Source organism: Bos taurus, chromosome 19, assembly GCF_002263795.3.
Source record: "Bos taurus isolate L1 Dominette 01449 registration number 42190680 breed Hereford chromosome 19, ARS-UCD2.0, whole genome shotgun sequence".
NCBI lineage: Eukaryota > Metazoa > Chordata > Mammalia > Artiodactyla > Bovidae > Bos > Bos taurus.
Genome location: NC_037346.1, coordinates 51,480,791 through 51,495,056, shown reverse-complemented (window position 1 = coordinate 51,495,056; position 14,266 = coordinate 51,480,791). Strand labels below are relative to the sequence as shown.

General features: G+C 60.2%; 2 protein-coding genes across 5 annotated transcripts; one reads left to right on the top strand and one right to left on the bottom strand.

Moving 5' to 3' along the window:
- Positions 1–770: 770 nt before the first annotated feature.
- On the bottom strand, positions 771–11,901 carry TEPSIN (TEPSIN adaptor related protein complex 4 accessory protein). Of its 4 annotated transcripts, none has more exons than XM_005221035.5 (13): positions 11,841–11,901; positions 10,060–10,132; positions 9,642–9,733; positions 9,377–9,470; positions 6,923–6,990; positions 6,692–6,770; positions 6,498–6,569; positions 5,480–5,683; positions 4,349–4,526; positions 4,110–4,223; positions 3,906–3,984; positions 3,579–3,713; positions 771–2,624 (listed from the first exon to the last, which is right to left on the bottom strand). In XM_005221035.5, exons 1-13 carry the CDS (start codon positions 11,886–11,888, stop codon positions 2,064–2,066), a joined length of 1,797 nt encoding a protein of 598 aa, XP_005221092.2. In that variant the 5' UTR covers positions 11,889–11,901; the 3' UTR covers positions 771–2,063. The 4 variants fall into 4 exon arrangements, with proteins under 4 accessions (XP_005221092.2, XP_010814766.2, XP_059733936.1 ...); XM_010816464.4 differs by having other exon boundaries at positions 4,349–4,523; XM_059877953.1 differs by lacking the exon at positions 3,579–3,713.
- Positions 11,902–12,210: 309 nt separating this feature from the next.
- NDUFAF8 (NADH:ubiquinone oxidoreductase complex assembly factor 8) lies at positions 12,211–14,104 on the top strand. Its single transcript, XM_003587472.4, has 3 exons — positions 12,211–12,332; positions 12,495–12,605; positions 13,855–14,104. Exons 1-3 carry the CDS (start codon positions 12,249–12,251, stop codon positions 13,882–13,884), a joined length of 225 nt encoding a protein of 74 aa, XP_003587520.1. The 5' UTR covers positions 12,211–12,248; the 3' UTR covers positions 13,885–14,104.
- The last annotated feature ends 162 nt before the right edge of the window (positions 14,105–14,266 follow it).

The following is a 14,266-nucleotide window of genomic DNA, read 5'->3' as shown; positions in this document are numbered from 1 at the left end:
AGAGCCTGTGCTCCACCATACAAGAGGCCACCCCAATGAGAGGCCCGTGAACTGCGATGGACAGCAGCTCCCACTCTCCGCCACTAGAGAAGGCCTGCATGCAGCAAGGAAGACCTGCTGCAACCAAAAATAAAATACAAAATTTTAAATGCTTGTATTAAAAAAGAAAAAAGGTCTTAAATCAATAATCTAAGCTTTCACCTTTAAAAAGCTAGAAAAAGAAAAAAATCCACAGCAGGAAGAATGAAACAGTAAAGACCAGAAGTCAATAAAATAGGAAACATAAAATCAGTAAGAAATATAAAACCAAAAAGTTAGTTCTTTGAAAAGGTCAATAATATCGAAACTTCTAATCAGGCTAACCAAGAAAGGGAAAAAAAAAAAAACATTAATATCAGAAATGAAAGGTGGGACACTACAGAAATTGGAAGAACAAAAAAAGTAGGTTGAAAAAACTATAGCCATATTCACAACAGACCAATTCCTTGAAAGACACAAATTACTGAAACTCACGAGGAAAGAGATAACCCAAATAGTCCTTAAATCTACTTAAGAAATTGAATTTTGTAGTTAGAAACTTTGCAATTAAGAAAATTACAGGACAAGATAGTTCCGGTGGGGAGTCCTTCCAAACATTTAAGGAAGAATTGATACCTGTCCCTGCTTTCAGAAGGCTCTACCTGTGCCCCTTAGGGGCTCACCCCTGTGCCATTTTCTCTCCTCTCTCACTCACACACGCAGATAGAAAATGAAAAGGCGATCAGTGCAGCTTCCGGTGAACAGCAGGGTTTATGTGGGAAGCGTGACCCCAGGCCATCCCCAGTTCTCCCCAGAGCGACCACAGCCCTAGCTCTGAAGTGGCTGTGCAGTCTGCAGGCAGAAGTCACGGCAGGGGGAGCTGACACGGGCCACACAGGGACCTGATGCTGCCCTAACCCTACCCAGACCCCAATCCTGATGGACAAGAAGGCGGGAGGCTGCTTAGGACTCCCCCCTCCCCCAGAGAGACGGATCTGAGCTCAAAAACAAACACCCAAGCAGTGGTTCCAAATCGACCTTGTTTCTGAGGGCCAGGAAGGCAGGGGTTTCCCCAGAGGACCCCGAGGTCAGTGCTTGCAAGGCTCCGTGCCTGCCTGCCTGCTGCTACAGGAATTCAAGTCCAAATGGCCAGTCTCTGGCCAAGAAGACAGCAGGGTGGGGGCAGAGGAATGACTGAGGTGGCCCTGGGATCCTCCTCACAGGATTGTCGCCTGGAAACAGCAGAAGCTTGGCTGGAAGCTGGGCCTGGGCTCTGCCTGCAGATGGGTCCTCTCCGTCTTCCCCTGGTGCCCTTCTGTGTGTGCCCATAAGGACCCTGGGGACTCAGGCCAGTTTCAAGGGGTGTGTGGTCTCCAAGCTCAGTCACCAGGTCTCCTCTCCCGTGAGCTCCCCTCCAGTGCCCTCTGGGCAGGCCACATCATGCCGCCTGCCCCACTGCTCTCCCTTCGTCCTTCTGGCAGATGGGAGAAGCATCCCGCCAAAGCAGATGGCCATGAGGCGGGAGATCTGGCACCCCAGGACCCGCAGGCTGCCAGGCTTAGCTCATGCTCGGCTCCTCTTTCTGGGCCTGCCTTGCCCTCCTTGCAAGTCCTGCAGGGTGCTCGGGGGCGCTGCTCCTGGGCCATCAAACCTAGGGGGCAGGCTGTAAGTGGGGGGTCCTGCCTCCCAGCAGAAAAACAGGGAACCCACCTTAGGGGTAAAGTTGGGGAGCAGCTCCCACGGACACCTCATTACCACAGTGGTGGTCTGGCTCTGACTGGTGCGTGGACTTCTAAAATATCACCTGGGTTTTACTGGTGGCCATTCTCAACTCTGGGTGGGCCGTCCACTCTAAGCTTGCCTGGCTGGGTGGCTGCCCACACCCAAGGCCTCAGTGGGTGAGGGGAAGAGGCCAGGGGAGGGCGAGGCCGACCACAGAAAGGGGCATTGGGGGCTGTGGGCATAGGGGACAGCACAAAGTCACAGGGTCCTGGGAGTCATGGGCCAGGGAGCACACAGACTGCATGTGGCCCAGGCAGACAAGATCATGAGTTTAAGAATGTGAAAGCTGACGGCTCAGAGCCGGAAGGCTCTTTTGCTGCCAGCCTCTGTGACAACGTCCAGGGAGCCTGGTGGGCTGGGAGGGGCTCCTCTGCAGCAGTCCCGGCCCCCACCAGGCGGGGACAGGCCACCAGTTCCATGCCAGCAAATAAGGAGCTGCAGCTGTGGCTGAGGCCCAGGCCGATCTCTGGCCCTCCCTTTGGGGTGTCCATGTAGAGTGGGCCCTGCTCAGATGCAGCCCCCTGGTCTGTGGAACCTGCCAGCCCGGTCTCGGCATCCCTGCCAGCCCCAGGGACTGGAAGGGGGCAGCTGTCTGGGGACGTTGGGGGCACAGGGCTGGGCTGCAGCCCTGATGGGGGTGCGCTGCCCTTGGGAAAAAACAGAGCTGAACTCAGAGGCTGCAGGAAGGCCGGGCCCCCGGTGAAAGGCAGGGTGTCGGTCAACAGGTCTGACGGGCCCACATGGGCGGCTGCAGGGCCAGGCTCGGCTGGGGACCTCCGGGAAGGGGGCCACTGTCGGCAGGAGGCTTCAAAGTGTCTCAGAATCTGGACGAGGGAAGAGGGGAACTGGTGAGGGCTCTTACGCTCCTCCAGGAATCACAGAGGACACGGTGCTCCCGGGTCCCCTCCTCAATGTCGCTGGCCCGAGCACAGGGCAGGACCACTGGCCGCTCACAACAATTCTGTCATCCCCGGGCAGCAGCGCTGCTGCTCTCCACCAGCTGTCATACAAACAGATGCTTTCCCCCACATCAAGCTGCTGTGGCCTGCCGGAGTGGAAGAGCGCCCCCTCCCGGTCAAGTGCCACACAAGCGCCTGACACGCGGGGGAACAGATGTGGCTGAAGCACCAACTCCCACCCAGGTGTCATCCCTGATAGCTGGCCTCCTGGGTCCTTCTCAGATTTTAGAAACTCCGTGATGTGCCCCCGGCGTGTTTTGTGTGTGGCAGGTTCACAAGCGCTTTGATGAAGGGCGCTTCAGAGACAGGTGACTAAGGATCTCAATTTTCAGCTGCCATACAGAAAACTGGAAGCTGAGGGAGGCCAACAGAGGGCCCCCAGAGAAGACTGCAGGTGGTCTCCCCACACTCATCAGTGGGAAGAGGACTCAGACAACTATTCCTGCTTTCCCAGAGTGGGGCATATGGGAACAGAGCTTAGACCCACGACACAGAGTACAGGAAGACAGCCATCCAAGCAGTCAAGGAGGGCTTCCTGCAGGAGGACGGCTTCCTGGAGGAGACAGCCTCCACGAAGAAGGCACTGCCCAAAAGGCAGATCTGCTGCGAAGGTCGGGGAAACCCGGGGAAGGTTGGGGAAACCTGGGGGTCCTGTGTATGGGAAGAGGCCAGGCCACCACCTGCAGTTCTAAGGGCATGACTTGTGCCAGCCGCGGGAGCGGGAGGGCGTGTGTCTAGGGAAGGCAGCGGGGGCGGGGGAGGGCGTGGGACTGCTGGGGTGTCCTGCACCCCCTCCTCTGGGCCTTGGAGGCTGCCCACCTTGGTGGCCTTGTTGGTCACGGGTCCGGGGCTGCCCGCACTGAGCTCCTGCAGCCGAGGCCGGGTGAGGAGCAGGACTCGCTCCTGGGAGAGCAGGTCGGTGCACCCGAGGGAGGCAATGGCACCCAGGGCTCTCTGCAGGGTGGGTGGGCTTGATGTCAGCTGGTTCCCCCTCCAAGGGAGGTCTGTGTGGCCGGCTCCCTCCCTCCCTCCCTCCTCTCAGCCCTCAGCAGACAATCGACCAGACAATCGACTGGGTGTCCTGTGCTCACTCTCCCCACTCCCCGTGCCCCGGCACACCCCAGCCCCGCCCACTCCCCTCCTCACCATCTGAACACGCTCACTGGTGGCAGCCAGGTGGCGGATGAGCAGCTCCAGCACAGCCTCACAGTTGAGGAGGCCACACCTGCAGGAAGGGGGTACCGCGCAACAGGGCTGGAGCCGTGGGGCGAGGGGTGTGTGTGCAGAGCCAGGGCAAGGGATGGGGGTGGGGTGCGGGGCTGAGGGGGCCTGGAACGGGTCGGGGCTCACTCTTTGACGAAGTGCTGCACCTCCTCTCGGCTCAGGAAGGTGTGCTGCCCCTGGGTCACAGTCCGGACCAGGCTCAGCTCCTGCTGGCAGTCACTCAGGGTCACAGCCTCCACCCTGCCGGGTGCACACGGGTTGGGACAAAGGGTGGGCTCCCTCACGCCAGGAGGGGTGAGCCCCCTCCAGGTCACCTCTCGCCCATCAGGGCAGGCAGGGAGGGGCACCCTGGGGTGTTGGATCACCTTTCTGCCAGGTCACTAGGTGCCCGGCTGGCCCCTGAGGGGCTGTCGCTGCCCGACCGACTACCCGAGTCCGAGGCCTTGCCCAGATCATCGTTCTCCTGGGAAGAATCCTGAGAGCTGGGACTGCTGTCCAGCTCATCCCAGCCGCCTCCGGCCTGCCCAGGCTGGTGTCTCGCTGCTGGAAGAAACACCGACTGAAGGTAAAACCCTTGGGGGCCTCAGATTGTCCCCATGTCTGTCTCCCCAGGAGCCCTGGATGGGGAGACCAGGGAAGAGCCTATGGGCTGGGTCCTTGGATGTGGACACATAGCTGCCTGGGTTCCAGCTCCGGGAAACACCACCCGAGAGGAAATGGGGCAGAACAGGGCATGCCCTCACTCAGGGCCAGGGTGGGGGGTCCGCATGGGACACGCCTGCCCAGAAAGCAGAGGAAGCAGCGTCAGGCACCAGACGCCAGGGCAGTGGGGACAGTATCCAGCACAGCAGCTCTCAAGTCCCGCCGAGCGCTGACATACTTGTTTCGAACCAGGCAAAGGGGACGGCGCTTCTGGGAGAGGCAGAGGTAGAGGCGGAGGGTGCGGGCAGCTGTCGCTCCCTCCTGTATCACAGCGCACCGCTAGAACACACACGGCATGGAGCCTGGCCCCTGCGGAGGGCTTCCCTGTTGCCCCTGGGCCCTGACGGGCTGCAAAGCTGCTCGAAGGCGCCAGGTGAACACACGAGAGCTGGGGATGGCTCCTGTCCCAGCTCTAAGCTTCCATATCTGAGCAGCTGGGATCCTGGGCAGACCCCACCTCTCATAGGGCCGTAATACCTGAGCTCCCACCCAGAGCAGACTGACAGAGAACACTGGACGTGGGGGGTTGAGGCAGGGTTGCCCTATGCGCACTGCCGCAGAGGCCGCAGGGAGTCGAGTCTCGTGGGCAGCTGGCTCTGCGAGCTTGTCACGTGCTGGCTCTGGGAGGTGTCGCAGGACCGGCAGGGTGGGGCTCCTGCCCCCTGCCCCCACCGAGCGCACTGCTTTCTTCCTCCTCCCTCGTCTGCTCCTGCCCAGCCCGAGCAGGTGATCGGAAGCCCAGGGCTCCGGGGAGGGGGAAGCCAGCACCCCAAGGGAGGAGTCCAGCTCGATACCTCGGGCTCCTGGGCTGGCCGCAGGGAGAGAGCTCCCGGAGGCGTGGGTGCCGAGGCTGGTTGAAGGTGTCACGGCCGGCTGGTAGGTATCACCCCGCGGAAGGGACCTCTGGCAGCTGGGGCTCTCAGGCCCAGGGCGCACGGCGCTGGCCACCACCTCTGCGGCTTTCTGGATGGTGGACAGGAAGGCTTCGCCCGCAGAGCCTACAGCAGAGAGAGGGGAGACGGCACAGCCCCTTCAGTCCCACCCTGTGTTCCCAGGATGAGGTGCCCACGGCTGCTCCTCACCCAGGACCCAAGAGGCTGGGACACAAGATGCAGTCACAGAGCAGAGGCCCTATGGAGGAAGAGGGCCCTCCCAGAAGCTTCTGCGGTGAATTCACTTCAATGCATCTGGGCCCCGAGGATCTTGGATGAGCGGCAGCTCACAGCAAAGCTGTACCACTTGCCCTCCTGGGTCCCCACCTCAGAGTAGGGGGCCACCTAAGGTGGTTGTCCTGAGACCACAATATCCCTGGCCACTTAAGGAGTGCTCACATCCAGTGCTGGGGGCTTTCCCACAGAGTGCCCCATGGAGAGTGAACTGGCGGTCACCCCCAGGTTAGGAACAGGTGGGCTCTAAGGCTGACCCACTTTAGGAATCACAAGTGCTGGGGAACTAGGAGCCATGGCTGGAGTGCTCAGCATATCAGCTGGACCCGGCCCAGAGCCCACAAGAGGCTCGCGTGGCCCTGGGGAACTTCATGCTCTCCCGGCAAGCAGGGCTGGCACTGCGCCAGCTCCAAGTCACCTCTGTCACAGACAGGACCACTGCTCTCTGCGCTCTGCTCTCTAAAGGAGCCGAGGGCTGATGGCCCAAGTGCGGGGCTGACCGTCAGCCTGGCTTCTCACCAGCCAGGTAAGGAGAGCCGACTGCACCTCCCCAGCTGCCCCGGGGTCGGACAGAAGCCAGTGGGGGGCACACAGGCCCCACCCACCCCCTCACCCTCAGCCGGGGCCCCAGTCCCGCAGCACTCACCTGTGTGAGCCCGCTCCTTGCTGTAGCCGAAGCCCTGCAGGGCGCTTTGGGGTCTGGACTGGGAGCCCATGCCTGCGGGGAGGCCCACATCAGCAGCAGCGGGGACCTGACCCTCAACCCCGGACATTTGCGGGAGGAGAGGCTTCGGGCCCGCCCAGAGTCACCCGGTGACAGGGCTGGGTGTACTCGCGTACCTGCCGGAGGCAGGGTCCTGGGAGGCTGGGAGGGAGGCGGAGGTGACAAGGCGTCGGAGTACAAGGCAGCCCCCAAGTCCTAGACGAGGCAGAGGGCACTCAGTGCAGCACGCCCACGGTCCCCCCACCCTTCCTTCTCCCCTGAGGGCCACTCAGGGGCTCTGTCCTGCAGAGAGTGGGGCCAGGGCGCTGGGCGGGGAGAGCAGGGAGTGACCTGGGTCCTGGGCTCACCTGGGCGGCCGCCCGCACCTTCTGGTACAAGCTGTTCCCGTGGAGAGGATCCGGGGGCCCCGCGAAAACTGCGCGACAGATGGGAGCAGAGTTGAGCTGTGCAATGCCGACCACTCAGCCTCAAAGCCCACACCCGATGCAGGCGGTGAGCCTTGGCCTTTTCTGGCCCCCCTTGAAGCCCCCAGTTCAGCCCCCTCAACCAAGTGCCTCGGGGCTTCCTAAAGCACAGATGCACTGCCGTCCCCAGGCCTCGGGTGGCTGTGCCCTCACAGCCCCTCGGCACCCCTTGGCCCACACCCCCCAAACCCCCAGCCGTGAGGCTGCAACTCAACCTCCAAACACCAGGGCCACTCCCCGGCCCAAGGCTGCCCCTCACCTGAGCCTCTGCAACAGCAGCCTCGCTGCCTCCCCTCAACACCATCTCCACCCAGAGGCGACCGGAGGAGGCTCTCAATGCAGGGATCGAACCCAGGTCTCCCGCAGTGCGGGCAGATTCTTTACCAGCTGAGCCACCAGGGAAGCCCAAGAATACTGGAATGGGTAGCCTATCCCTTCTCCAGTGGATCTTCCCGACCCAGGAATCGAACCAGGGTCTCCTTCATTGCAGGTGGATTCTTTACCAATTGAGCTATCAGGGAAGCCCGAGGAGGCTCTAGTCCAGCTGAAGAGCTTCCAAGGGCCTGACCATAACTCAGGGTCCTTATCACAGCCGGAAAGGACTCCTGCTCATAAAGCTCCAGCTGTGGCCCATCAGATAAGCTTGTGTGCACTAAGTCCCTTCAGTCGTGTCTGAGTAGGCTTCTCTGTCCGTGGAATTTTTCAGGCAAGAATACTGGAGTGGGTTGCCACGCCCTCCTCCAGGAGATCTTCCCAACCCAGGGATCAAATCCGTGTCTCCAGCGTCTCCTGCACTGGCAGGCGGGTTCTTTACCACCAGCACCACCTGGGAAGCTTGCGTGCCTGCACACGTGCTTAGTCGCTTCAGTCATGTCTGACTCTCTGCAACACTATGGACCATGGCCTGCCAGGCTCCTCTGTTCATGGGATTCTCCAGGCAAGAATACTGGGTGGGTTGCCATTTCCTTCTCCAACCTGGGAAGCTTATGTCTCATTAAACCTTGCTGGCTCATCCTGCCTTAGGGTGCTGAGACCAGCCAGGGCAGGGTACCTCCCCGCCGTCCTGCCACAGCTCCCACCCTCCCTGTGGGAGTCATAGGGACCCCCGCCAGGCCCCCAAAGTTGGGCCAACCTCTGTGTGTCCCCTACTCCCGCCTCCAGGATCAGTTCCTCTCACAGCCCCGTCTATCTGGGCACTCGTCCTCTGGGGACAGTGCTCAGAGCTTGAGAGATGTTGGTGCTAATACAGAACCACAGTCGGCTGTCCCCCTCTGCTTTCTCTGCCCTCTTCGGAGACCAGAATAGAGGTGAGGCACAGCACTGGCCACAACCATGTGAGCCGTGCAGCAGGACAGGCCCGTTCTGACCCTTCAGCTGGTGAGAATGAACCAGCCATGCTGCTTCAGTGCACAAACTCCAGGGAGCTGGGTTGTGACGAGTGCGCCCCCAGCACCCTGGGCGCCTCTAGGCATCTGCCAAGTAAGGGTCTGCGCCCCCTCCAAGGCCACTCCCTGTCTCCAAGGCGCCTGCATGGACCCCAGGGCCCACAGGCAGCCCAGCCCTAGCCTGGCCTCAGTGCACCTGCAGTAAAGGGAAGACAGTGGATTTAAGGTGCGGCGGCAGGGGTGGGGGATGAGTCCAAGCACCTGGTGGGTAGGGCACACTAAAGAGTCTCCAACAAGCAAGCGGTGGCCGGAGGACTCAGTCTCCTCCGTGGCACTGCCCTCTCGGGGACAGCTTGGCGGGGTGGGTTCTGGCCTGAAGGCCAAGGCCTTCCTATTCATTTCTCCCCACCCAAGAAGAAGACCTCAGGCCCCGTCCCCCCACCAGTTCTTGTTAACAAGACACATGAACACCTCTGGCCTGGGGGCAGGTGAGGAGGGCAGGTGAGGGACCCCAGACCCACCTGTCACCTGGATCCCCACAGGCCAGGGCCCCACCTCTCACTACAGCCTCACTAGTCCCGTTCCCCACCCTCCCAGCCCTTTCGAGAACGGAGGGCTTCCTAGGGTCTGGAGGAGCAGCCCTGGGGAGAAGAGGGAACCCAAGGCAGGGACAGACAGGAAAGGTCCAGGCCGCGAAGGCCCAGCAGAGCTCACGGACAGACACCAGCCATTCCACGCAATTCGCTGGCCTGGCCTGGCCAGGAGGAGGGGAGGAGCTGACACAGAGGGGAGGGAAGGGAGGAGCTGGCAGTGAAGAACAGTGTGGACGGAGCACAGAGTGGGGAGCATGGGTATGGGGAAGGGAGGCAGGGGCTCGGGTTAAGGGATCTGGCCGAGACCTGCCCTGGCCACCTTCCTCCCCACGCCTCCAGTGGGCAGTGCTGGCCAGTACCCGCAGCTTCCTGGATGAAGGCAGGGTTGCGCTTCAGGATGAGCAGAAAGGAAGAGGAGCCGTGACCACACAGGTGCAGCAGGATCTTCAGCACCTGGGGCAGCAGGGATGGGGGGGTGGGCAGAGCTGGGTCCACAGAAGGGTGCCCCACCCGACACAGCCCCCCATGCCCCCAGCTCATCCCTCCCCTCCAGCCTCACCACCAGGGGCAGGACAGGGCCCTGACCTAACCCCCGGGCAGGCATCTGGAGCCACTTGGACTCACCTTGAGCTTCACGCGGCCAGATCCGCTGTGCAGACGGTTCAGCAAGTACTCCAGGAGACACTGGCTGCTGCCCAGGGATTCGTGGGAGATCTCTGGGAGGCGCTCGGTTAGGGAAGGGGTGAGCTAACCCTGGGCCACACAATGCCCTGGCCAGGGAGAGAAGCTGGGCCTTCTTGCCATCAAACTCCTCAGTGTGGCCCCCTCCACCACAGGCACCTACCCCAGACCCTGGTTTCAGGAACACCCGGCTTCTAGGGTCTAAGCCTCAAGTCATCAGTAAGGTGACTTTCAGAGCCCACACACTTAGCTGCTATGGGAAAGGAGCCAGGGCCCCCTCAGGGCAGGAGAAGCCCAGGACCCTGGGAGATGAGATAGGAGAGGCTACAGGGCCCCCAGATGTATCCACAAGGAAGGATACTGGCAATTTCCTCAAACAGGTAGCCCGGACATGGGACATCATCATCCGACGTTCCCTTCAGGAGAATCGGGAGCTGAAAGGGAGCGAGAGCCCAGCCCACAGTGAGTGGCCACAGGAGCCCTCATTCTTGGGGATCCCAGTTTCCACACAGCTTATAGTTGGCGTGCCACAGGGTCAGGGGACCCAAAGAGGAGAGCAATGGTCCCACTGGCCACAGAGAGCCTGCAGAAGCCTCCCTTCTGGAGGCTAGGATGAACGCCTGGGAAGAGGAAATGGGTGGTGGTCTCCATGGTGACAGGCCCTAAAGGTCACGATTCAGCATGGCCCCCCAGGCCCCTACGCCTACAGCCACACAACTTAAAAGCCCCTTTAGTATAGCAACTTACAGACTGGCAAAAAAAAAAAAAAGACTCCTCAGGTGAGCCCCTGTGACACAATCATTCACCCTGACAGACCTACAGCGCCACTTCCAGGAAGGGATCCCACAGAAACAACTCAAAACAAGAACCGACTCAGCTGTGTGTCTCACACTTATCTGTCAGCACAAAAGTGTTTACACTGAGTTGACTCAGCACAAAGATGTACAATTTCTAGGGATAAAAACCAGAAGCACCCATTTCACGTCACGGCACATCTCGGGGCTATGAGCCTCAGTGTAGACAGGACAGGAGACCTCAGGTGCAGTCTCTGAGGTGCTGGCCACAGGCACCGTTGGCCTGAATGTTCCAAGAGGCTGCTTACGCTATCTGTCCACCAAGACCCAGAGGGAAGCTGGAAAGGTCTGCAGGACCATAGCATGTTCGGCACATACCAAAACCTCTGCTCGAAGAGAACTGACAGGTCTCTCAGCAGCATGAGGGTGAACCCAGCACCCCCCATCACCCCCGCTGCCTGCCTGCGGAAGCTCATAGTGCCAGAATTCACTGTTCATTCTGGCCTATTTCAGGTGACAGACCGCAACCTCCCTTTCTTGACCCTGGACTTTGGGCTGGTTCAGGCACACTTCAGGAGCATTTTCTACAATTAGGAACCCAGACCTCCTACAACCTGGGAGAGTCTTTCTCAAGGACCTGAAGGCCACTCCTTGAAATATAACCACCAGGAGGGACAAGGTCTGTCCCCCAGTTCCCACTGTACAATGGGATCTTAGCTTCTGTAACCACCAGTTATCAGCACAGCAGCCGTATCCCCCCAAAACCGCCCAAACGCCTGCCATTTTTCACTTGAACTCCACCCTTCTGTCCTGTCCTGAAAACGCCCAGTCCTCTCCGCACAATTTGAACTGGAATTCAGGGCTTCCCCCACTGGACCACTTAATAAAAGGTTTTCTGCCGCTCCTCGAATCAGCGTCTGGTTATCTCGGCCAGAGTTCGGGGGATCAGTTTCTTTTTTTGAAAAGCTACTTTAAGCTGGGTAAGAAAACAGAAAAACTTGGATTTTGTGCAAGGGGGTCTCACTCTTCCCAGTGGACCCGACACAGGGGTGGCCTGACCTGCCGCCCCCCAAGGCTGTGGGGTCCCCCAGCCTCGGGAGGGGCCGAAGGGTAGGATTTGAGATGAAGAGTGTTCTGGGATGTTGAAGCGGCCGGAAGACAGGGAAAGAGGCGAGAGGAGAGGTGGGAGGGGACAGAGGGGGACGAAGGGGACGCCAAGCCTGGCAGCAGCAGGAGGGCGCGGGGATCCCGCGGGGCCAGTGCGCAGCCAGGGAGGCGGTCGGCCTGGGCCGGGGGCGAGGCCAGGAGGCGGCGCGTGGTGGGACCGGGGCCGCCAGCACTCACTCACCCGGTGCAGAAAGCTCAGGCGGTCCCGCAGCGGCGGCATGGCCGCCATGGTGCCGGACACCTTCCGGCCCCGCCCCGCCTCCGCCAGGCCCGGGCCCCCGCCAATCACTGCGTGAGTCTGACCCCGCGGGCCAATTACTCGAGTGAGGAGGGCCTTGAGGCCGACTTCGGGGAACAATTTGCCCGTGAACGAATACAAAATCCAAGGACAGCGACCGACAACGAGCCAACTGCAGGGCTCTGGGAGACTGAGAGCGCTTCCGGAGAGGCAGAGGCGAGGGCTAAGCCTGACCAAGTGACAGAGCGCAAGAAAGGTTGTGGGCGGAAGTGCCTGCCTGTCAGGCTGTTGGGCGCCGGAAGAGGCCGGACCTAAGATGGCGGCGCCCACAGGTGCCGGGAAGAGCCGCTCATGTCGGGGAACGGAGCTGTGTGGGGTCGCGTGCGAAGCCGCCTCCGCGCCTTCCCCGAGTGTCTAGCTGCCTGTGGAGCCGAGGTGCGCAGTCGTCAGGCGGGGCAGGAAGGGCCGCGCGGAGCAGGGTGCGGGCTGGCGGGGGGCGGGTAGTGGTGCCCCGGGAGCCGCGGCGGCGGGGTCCGCCCGGGTAATCAGCGGGCGCGGGGACTGTGGCGACCCTCGCCCGTCTCCATCCGCCCCCAGGCCGCGGCCTACGGCAGGTGCGTGCAGGCGTCCACTGCCCCGGGGGGCTGCTTGAAGAAGGATCTGTGCGCGCAGGAGTTCGAGGCTTTGCGGAGCTGCTTCGCTGCTGCGGTAAGTGAACGCCAGCCTAGCCCGGGGGTTGAACCCTAGGGGGCGGGGACCCACGTTACCCGCTCGGGAAACGGGCTTCCTTTTCTTCTGGGTTCGATGTTGGGCTCCAACAGGTGCTTCAACGGGGCACAGCCCCACACCAGCCGGCGCGACCCCCGCCGCCACGGAGGCTGCCTGTAATGAGGCTAGCACAAGGTTTTGAGCTGGTGCCCAAGATGTCAAGGTCCTGGGTTCCCTCGACTCGGTGGGTCTGGGGTGGGCCACGATGCCCAGTCAGTTCTGTTCACCAGAGCTGCTGGTGCTGGGTACTGGACCTGAGAGGGGGCAGCTGGGTCAGCTCACCAGAATTTAGGGAATCCAAGGCAGTTTCCCTATGTTCCAGCATGGAGAATGCATGGGCCATATTTCATTTCCCGGAGGGCTCAAAGAACCCCTTGCACCTTCCTAGCAATCATTGTGGCTGGGATATGCGGCTTCCGCCCTTGTCACCAATCTCTGATCTGACATGTTTCATCCAAGATGCACCTGTCGCTTGGACTTGCTTCCTGGCTCTTGGCAGCTTCCCTGCTTTACTCAGAGCACTCCCTCAGGGAGGTACAAACCTTCATCCTGTGGTCAGTGGTTGGAAGGATTCACATGTAAAGATAACACACTCCTGGCCAAACCAGGCTTTTCCTTACCGCCTGTGGTTATTAGTCAGGATCACAGGTATCGGGTCCTCTCTGATTCCTTACGCTCTTTGCCTCTGTCATGTTGTCCTGCCCCCAGGAGCGCGTCGCTGCCTCTCCTGCTGTTTTCCATTGAGGGCAACCTAACCACAGGCCCCAGGCACTGGAAGTTCAGGACAGGGAACCTGGGGGTTTCTCATTTAAAGACACAAGCCATTTTGTCTACTCTGTCTGCACCCTGAGGCTCTGTGGGAGTGCATGAGGAGGCAGGAGAGGAGCCCGTCTCTGGGCAAGTGTTTCAGCATCTCTGACCTAGAGATTCCTTTATAGAAGGGGGAGGACTAAATGGGACTCATTGGTGGCACAGTGCCAGGCAGGGGTGGGAGAGGCCACAGAGCACGTTGAGCCCAGCCCCAGGCTCCCCAGCGCCCCAACCAGCCTGGCCCCATGCTGCACACTCGTGGCCAAGCTCTTTGTCATTTATTTGCCAGGAGGTGGCTTCTGGTGTGGTAGTTTTCTTAACTTTGAAACCATGTCTAACTTGAAAGCAACCCATTCAGACACAGCCCTTTGTCTTCCAGGCTAAGAACACCCTGACAGGAGGCCGTTAGGAAGGACTACAAGCTCCAATCCACGTCCCTGGGCGCCTGGCACTGATGGCCTCAAGGAGCAAGCGTCTAAAACCTCGAAAGCTCTTGGGGCTAAAAGGACTGGAAACACATTAGGCGTGCATGAGCAGAGGGGAATGGGTTTTCCAGCCTTGCACACCTAAGGATTTGGGGAGAATAAGATGCAGTGAACCCACAGTAAAGATCAGATCAGATACTGTAAGATTTGTTTTGTCATCTGCAGAATGAGTGCATGGGCTGTGAACAAGCTGCCTTGCGAGTCTCATTCTTTAAAGAATTCTCACCAAAGGCATGTCATCTGAGTCTGGCGAAGCATCTAGAAGTAACTACCAGGTTACAGCACAGACCAAAGAGAAAACAGCGA